The sequence below is a fragment of the Macrobrachium rosenbergii genome, chromosome 26 (assembly GCF_040412425.1).
Source record: "Macrobrachium rosenbergii isolate ZJJX-2024 chromosome 26, ASM4041242v1, whole genome shotgun sequence".
NCBI lineage: Eukaryota > Metazoa > Arthropoda > Malacostraca > Decapoda > Palaemonidae > Macrobrachium > Macrobrachium rosenbergii.
Genome location: NC_089766.1, coordinates 8,000,636 through 8,008,939, shown reverse-complemented (window position 1 = coordinate 8,008,939; position 8,304 = coordinate 8,000,636). Strand labels below are relative to the sequence as shown.

General features: G+C 38.2%; 1 protein-coding gene across 7 annotated transcripts in view; it reads left to right on the top strand.

Annotated features, from left to right (window-relative positions):
• The first annotated feature begins 1,477 nt into the window (after positions 1–1,477).
• LOC136852990 (uncharacterized) overlaps positions 1,478–8,304 on the top strand; it is a 22,361-nt gene continuing 15,534 nt past the window's right edge. For 2 of the 7 annotated variants that reach the window (XM_067128087.1, XM_067128086.1), the window contains exons 1-5: positions 1,518–1,673; positions 4,440–4,576; positions 5,949–6,146; positions 6,660–6,774; positions 7,289–8,286. In XM_067128087.1, coding sequence (XP_066984188.1) covers positions 4,496–4,576; positions 5,949–6,146; positions 6,660–6,774; positions 7,289–8,286 — 1,392 coding nt within the window. In that variant the 5' untranslated portion in view covers positions 1,518–1,673; positions 4,440–4,495. Of the gene's footprint in view, positions 1,674–4,439; positions 4,577–5,948; positions 6,147–6,659; positions 6,775–7,288; positions 8,287–8,304 lie in introns of all 7 variants that reach the window. The other 5 variants (XM_067128089.1, XM_067128083.1, XM_067128084.1 and 2 more) reach the window with 4 other exon arrangements.

Here is an 8,304-nt window from a genome sequence, read left to right as displayed (position 1 = left end):
ATATATAATGTAAAGAAAAATAAAACTGAGAAAAATTGTATTGATATAATGTAAAGTAAAAATAAAAGTGTAAAAATGTATTCAAGGGAATAAAGCTTCGCACCTCATGGGAATCGTGTAGTGTGCCCGCAACTGTGTTTGCGGAGTGAGCGCTTAGGAACCAGGAACCAGGAAGTGGAATTCGGTAGGGAGCAAATGTCTCTTACCAGTTAGACATATTTCTGAAAATATAGAACATAAAAACGCTCTCTCTCTCTCTCTCTCTCTCTCTCTCTCTCTCTCTCTCTCTCTCTCTCTCTCTCTCTCTCTCTCTTTGGAGATGTATGCTAGTATTGCACAGCCCCGTTTTTTCTGCCATGGCCCTAGGTTAAGTTAGGTGGGACTCCGGTAATGTAGGGGTGGGGAACACATTGAGAATATTTTCAAGAAAATTCTATGGTTAGTTTTTTGTGAGTAGCTTTCGTGCGTGTAGGAAATGTCTGTGTAGTGCTTTTTGTAAAAGTGCCTGACTTGCACGATGTTCAAAGTGAATGCGAAGAAGAGGAAAGGAAAAGAGAAAACAAATACTTTAGAAACTAAATCAAGTATAGGAAAGATCAAAATATCGTATGAACATTATCTCATAATTATCGAAGCAGCACGTACAGATGGAACACTAAAGAAAATACTGGAGAAGGAAGAGTCAACCCAAATCGAGAGAGAGAGTCAACAACCCGCGGACATTGCACTTGGGAAGTTAATGATGAAGGAACTTGCTGTGAAATGTGTGATGTATGGTTCCACTATGAATGTTCATGCATCGAAGTCAGATGCACACCCATACTTCGGAGTGGCAACATATTGTATATATGTAATAATTGCAAGAAGCCTGAACAAAGAACACACAAAAAACTCATTAAAGATGAACAGCATCTTCAAGTGTAAAAATTTTGTAAAGAAAGGCCAGAGTGATGATAAACGTACAAGAACCCGCCAGAGAGGGAATTATCCCTGTGGAGGGCTGTACATAAAACCAAACAAAGTGAACATTGAGATATATTTCTGCAAATAGAGAACATAAAAACTTTCTCTCTCTCTCTCTCTCTCTCTCTCTCTCTCTCTCTCTCTCTCTCTCTCTCTCTCTCTCAGTATGCTAGTATTGCACCAGCCCCCTCTCTCAGTATGCTAGTATTTTTTTTTGCCATGGCCGTAGGATACGGTCAACTTCTCTTTGGTAATTAGGGTGCGGGAAACAGATGGAGATTATTTTCAGGAAAATTGTATGGTTAGTTTTTAAGATATGGCGTCCCGCTCTTTTCAAGGAAAGGTTTCGGTACTAGGTTACATCTCGGGGGAAATGCCTCCCGTATGAATTTTAGCTCTACTGTAATTCTATCATCCATGAAGACTTTAACGTTTTCAGATTTTATTCCGGACAACTAGAACGAAAGTGATGAGAATTTCATAGAAAATAAGTAAGCAAATAAACCATCTGGTTGCGGTAAGCCAAGAAATGGCGTCACCGTTGGAGCGCTGTTACAGAGGAAACGGCACAACAAGTGTTGATATTACTACTACTACTCGGGAGCTAAATAATGTACTGTACGTATTTGTGAATTAAGTAGTGAGGCGTTATTATGCAATATCACCGTTGCGTCGTTTTAAGAAAGAAGTCACAATGAATGTATGAGAGGGTAAGTAAGAAGAATATTTTGCTCGCAAACAACATGTTAATCACTGATTAAGTTAGGCCATCACTAAAAGCCATTGAGCCCTTAATTGCTTTGTTGTGTAAGCCAGAGGCTATTTGAGCCTGATGTACCAAATTCAGGCATTTGTCCGGGAAACTTAATGTTCTGAATGATGAATTATTTTCAGAATGTACCTCTGGGCCTAGTCTTCTTATCTGTATGCATACCGAACGTTCCCCGAAAAAAATTAAATAAAAATTAAATAAATGCGTGTTTAGATTACGGAAGAAATTATTCAGACATTGGTGACAGAACGAGCACCATTTTGAACCATTATTATTAAAGCATCAGTAACAGGATGTCGAAATTAATTGCCCATGTTACATGGCCTGTATAATAGCCTAGCTTACAAATCTAACTGTTTAAAATGTCAGAATTTTCAGTTCAGTTGGCTGCTCAAGACTGAATAGTCAAGTCTAAGCTCAATTTGCTAATTGAAATATCTCTTTCATCCGAATATTTTAAGGCTAGGGGGGCCACGCCCTCTCAGAGTATTTGTTCTTTATTTTGTATGTAGGGGTAGGTCTGCTGTACAAATTTATGGTAGTTTTTATAAATTATATTTGTTTGATATCTATATAAATCACATTGTAGGGATCTTTCTAGATTATCTGTTTCAAATCAGTATTCATGTTTTGTCTCTAAATTTTTTTTTTTTTTTGCTAAATAATTTATAGGGTATTCATTCTGGCACGTTTTGGTGTCTGTTTTATTTTATCCACGCGTAATTCTGCCTGTGGGTGAATTTTGTAGTTTGTAAAGGTAAATGTTTATTTTCTTAATGCACTCGTTTATTCTCTTTATGGGAGTGTTTTCATATTCACTTGGTTGAACATCCTATCTTCCAGTATTTGTTGTATAAGAAGATATTTTTTTTCAAGTCCTGAGTTTTGCTAGGTGATGTTTCACTCTCCGGTCTTGAAATTGCTTGCAGAGTATGCTGGCATTTTACAGAGTGCTCTGTGGTCTTGACTCTGTCTTCTGAAGAGTTTGAAGTTCATTATTGAATTCAGTAATTTGTGCAGTGTATTCAATGAAAGTATAGCTATTGATTTCCAAAATGTTTTTCCTAAAAGTACCTGTTTTGTTGTATCCAGTTTGAATTATGTACAGTGGAACAGTTCCCTTTTAACTTTCACCTTTACTCCTAATTTTTTAACTTTTACCTTTATTCCTAATTATTTTGTAGATTCTGTTTTGTTCCTATGAAAATACAATTTTTTTATAGGAGCACAGGCAGTCCCTGGTTTACGACAGTGGTTCTGTTCCTACACCATGTCGTAAGCCAAAATTTGTTGTAATCGGAGACATCGTCAAAAATCATAAGAAATCCTTAGAAAACCTTCCTTTTAATCCTTTGGGTATCTTGAAAACGATGTAACCAGCATTTTTATTGAGTTTTTCATTTAAAAGAGCTCCAAATTTTTATTATTCTGCCTATTTGGAGCCATATTTCTTCCGTCGGATTGGCGTCATAAGCATTGTAACCCCGGAACATGCGTCATAAACCAGGAAATAATTTTTGATTAATACGTTTGAAAAGCTTCGTAAGCCGAACCCGTCGTTACCCGGGGACTGCATGTAGTGCAGTTATCTGCGGCTCAAGCTTGTTCAGTTGTTGAATTTTATTAACAAGGTGGTGGTGGCAAGTGGGTGGGTGGGACGATTACAAATTCACTCCCATTTGCATCCAATAACTTTTGCTCTGGCTGGTGTCATGTCAGCACATCTCCACCGCTGCTGTGGAACTTCTGACTTTGGTTGGTGGAGCTGATTTGACAGTCTTTCTTTCTTTTGGTGTAAGTGATTGGTGATGTGTTAGCATATTTTAAGATTGAGGAAAAGTAGATCACCACAGATACTTAGGGCGAGAGAGTACCTATGGCCACTTTATTTTGCCTATATATGTTGGTCTTTATTCATATTGTCCCAATTGCAGGGGCCAAGTTTTTTGGGGGATCTTTCCCTGTCCAGAGTTCATTGACTAGTTGCCTTACCAGTGGCTGGAGTGCAGCTGTAAGTAGGTGAGGACCAAGAAGACTGTATTTACTGCATTGTTTGTGAGATCAGTACCTATCTGAAAGCTTTGGTCTTGAGAGCTTCTTCCTTAAACAGAGATGTAGGAAGGTGTTGTAGAGCATATTACTGTTTGAACCTCAAGTGCAACGATAATTTCAACTTGCTGAGCTATATCTCCTCTACATAAGATGGGAGGGAGTGTTTCTCTGAAAATTTCTTGGAGTAGGATGGTTATTTAATACCAAACTGGTACCAGGCCATATCAGACTTTAGCATAGGCATATGCCAGGGTCTGCAGAAAGTTACTGGAGTCATCCAGAAGCTGATTTTTCCAGGTGGTGAATAAAGGAGGTACCAGTTCTCAGCTTCTCCTGTTTTTATGAAAGAAAATTATACTTGCTTCTTAGAAAACCATCAACAATGGGGACTCTAGTATCTCTGAAGAATAACGGAGGAGAAAACTTTAGTTTCTTTAAAAGGAGATTACTGTTTGTTATTCAGCCAAACTTTCCTGTGCCAAAGATGCTAGTAGGTAAAGAACTTCAGGTTTATGTATCTTGGAAAAATGTAATTTGCTTTGAAATTAGGAATTTTATCGTGATTTTCTGAGTAAATATGTAAGCACACTTTTACTTTAGGGATATTACTTTATGAGTGTAACTTTATACTGCACAGAGTTGTTTATTTCAGAATCCTTGTCTGCTTTTTTTTTGGTGGTTGCCACAGTTACTTACTTTGATTCCAAGATGAAAGCAACGCAGGTGAAACTGAAGTGGAGTAACTATCAGAATGTATTCAGCCACTACCTGCAAAGATATTGTAATCAGGTGAGGCGCTTTAGTAATTTAGGTGTAGTTTAGCTGCTGTGCATGCATGTAAATTATATTATTATGAAAGTATATTCTCTATCAATGTGTCGGTGCAGAAGGTCAGAGAATGCTGTGACGTTAGTGATTATAGGAAAGAGGACGAGAGGAGTGTCAGATGGCTTGAAGTGTTCTCATACCATGAGCAGTAATGGTCAGTGGAGCCACAGTAGTAGTGAGAAAAAACTTGTAAGCCTCGTGCAAGTTGGGAAATAAATGGGATAGGGCAGCTACAAAGAATTCTAAGAATTGTTGTAACCCTCATTCTGTCAAGAATTCAAATCAGACCTTAATATATTCAAGTTTGCTCATCTCAGTGAAAACTAAGAAAATAACCTGTGGTGCACAAATTTGCAGTCTCAAATGCCCTCATTGCACTCCATCTTTTGTCTTTCAGGCAGAATAAGAGTAATCATCTATATGTCCTCCCACTAATAAGTAAAAACTACTCCTTCTTGTAGCTCTTGTGTCTGTAGGGCTGTCAACAGCTGTACCAGAACCTCCCCATCATTTTTACTCAACATTTTTGAAAGGTTTTTAGCTGTCAACTTTCATAAACATTCAAAATTGCAATCATGCTAGCCATTGGGGACATGTGGTAAATAGCACGACTGCAAACCAACTTTTAGTTTACAGTAAGCAAAAGTTTGGGCCCAGCTGCATATACTCAACATTATTTCCTGACAGTGTGCTTGCTGTCTACAGGCAAGTTGAAGAACAAGTCTCCTGTGTGGTTTGTGTGATTATGGTCTCTCTTATTTCTTATACATTTAAAACAATCTTGAGAAAATGATTGTGTATTGAAATGGGCATGTATTATGCTTTGCAGCAGAAACATGGTCGTAGACAAGAAAAATTAAGAGACTTTCAGAGGGTGTAGTCATAGAATGTCAAGATTCACGGCTTGAATATTGTTGGAAGATCGCATTGTGGTGCCAAGAATTTGGAACGGCTAAGATCTCAAAGCAAGAGATGGTTTGGATGTGAGATGATAGGGTGAGAGGAACAGTTGGTCAGAAAAGTATTGGAATGAAGACCTGTAGGAAGTCCTAGAAATCATGGAGGTGTTATGAAAGAGCACAAGGCAGAAGAGAATGGAGAGAACTTATTTCATATGTAACCCCCTAAAGGGAAAAGTTGACTTAAAAATGTGTATGATGATAGGTTTGTATGCTGATATTCAACAAAGATTTTAGATCTGTCAAGGTTATGCGAGTACATTACTAGAGACTGTGTAAGTTAGCTGTCAGTTAATAAACTTACAAATATTCTATTGCTGTAGAACCTTGAATCGGGCAAGGTTGTAATGATTTCATTTTACTTTTTTTTCCAGTCTCTGTTTTCTGATGCCATGATAGCATGTGAGGGACAAATCTTTATGGTCCACAGAATAATCTTATCAGCATGCAGTCACTACTTTGAGGAAATATTCCAGAAGACTCCCAGTGACAATGCTCGACCTGTTATTGTCTTCAATGACATATCAGTCGAAATTTTAGAATGGCTTCTTTTATACATGTATTGTGGTGAGGTAAGAAATTTGTAATACAGTATTTTAGAATTAATGATGTTTTATCATGCAGAAGTTTGGGTTAAATCTATTTCATCCTTCATCCAAGGTTGGGCTCTAGCCTGTAGGATGTGAAGCATCCTCTTTTGGGAACATTTGCCCTCTGGTAGAAGTGCTTTTGATTAATTTCATTTTGATTTTTTTTAATGGAAGCAGTAGCAACACATTTTAAGACCCAGATAAAGGTTTAGAACTCCATCAACATTTTACATTATGAGAGTATAGCAGGCCCTCATCAGTGTAGCTATACAAACATTAGTAGAGATTAGGAGGTAATAATATTTGTTGTTTTGATAAGTACTACTAAACCCTTAATAGATCAGTAGTTTGAGCAGGGGGCGTATTCAATAGACATATCATCCATTTGGAGAGAATGGAAATTACAGCTCATCTCAAGAAATGGTGTAGTTGTAAATTGCCTTTTGTCATACTGCTCATACTTTAATATTATTTTTATTTTGTCATTTTCAACAGGTGACAATACCCAGGGATTCCATCTTTTCGCTATTCAGCTTAGCTGAGAAATTAAAAATCAAGGAGCTGTCTCAGCAGCAGGACCCAGAACTGGATAAGAGACATGTTGTACCTGGTATGTGGTGAGACATGTTTTATGTTGGGTATTGTGTTGTAATAAACATGATTTTAGAATGGCATTACAGTAAACCCCCCGTATTCGCGATCTCACGATTTGCAGATTCACATGTTCATGGATTTCTCTATGGAATGTGTCTACCCATTATTTGCAGAAAATTCGCCCATTCACAGTATTTTTCACTGAGAAATATTCACTAATTACCGTATTCTCATATCATTTTCATGACTAAGTGCACTTTTTGTGATAAAACTATTAAAATACTCAGGTATAAGCATTTTTAGAGTGTTTTTTTTTGTGTTTGAACTATCAAAATAGGCAGCTCTAAGTGTTTTTAGAGGGGTTTTAAGTATTTGCAGATTTTAGCTATTCGTGGGGGTTGTGGTATGCATCCCCCTGCGAATACGAGGGGTTTCTTGTATGTGAGTTAGTTTTGAAATGGCTTGGCTGTGAAATTGTAGATGATTATATTTTCCTAAGTTTGTGTATAATGTAGCTATAATTCTTACAGGTAATGTTGAAGGTCAGAATGATGGCAGTGTCAATATTAATGCTTCAAGGAAACTCAAGAGGAAATTTCTTGAGAGGAGTAATCTTCAGACCAAGAAGTCTACGTCATCTGTATCACTGGGACTTCAATCAGATTCTTCAAGTTGTGTGCTGACTCCTCCTTTGCAAACAGTTGCTAAATCATCTGTGTCATTGAAACTAACATCAAAGTCTTCAAGTTGTATGCTGACTCCTCCATTGCAAACAGTTGCTAAATCACCTCTCTCACTGGAACTTCCATCAGACTGTATGAGTTGTGTGTTGACCCCTCCGTTGCAAACAGATACTAAATCATCTGTCTCACAGGAACTTCCGTCCAGTTTTACAAGTTGTGCGCTGACTTCTCCCTTTCAAACAGATGCTTCATCATCTGTTCCATTGGAACTTCAGTCAGACTCTGTGAGATGTGTACTGACCCCTCCCTTGCAGACAGATGTCAATTCATCTGTTCCATTGGAACTCCAGCCAGATTCTTCAAGTTGCATGCTGACTCTCCCTTTTCAAACAGATGCAGCCTCTCCAACAACCCCATCCTTTTGTCATGCAAAACCTCCTCTGATCTTAACCAATTCTGTTTCTGGTTTGCTGTCATCATCAAATGCAATAATAAAACCGTCCACTGCACCATTGAAAGATAATGTAGGGGCTCATTTGTTTCCTCCTTCAACTGACACAGTACCATCCCCCTCAAGGCCAGTTGTAGCCATACCACTGTCTGCCTTGTCTGCCGAAATCCGTGCTTCTATCATTTCCTGTACTCAGGTGCCGATTCTGTCCGATCCCCTTGTTGGAAAGTCTCAAGGTACACGAAGCTCTGTTCCACTTAAAACAGTTATACCGTCATCAGGGTCATCCACAGTAGCGGGAACTTCCACAGCCAAACATAATGGATTAATTGTTGTCGAGGGCACCACCTTCAAGTTTTTTCCAGCTGGGAGAACTACTGACCTTCCACTACTGGTAAAGTTTTGAGTACTA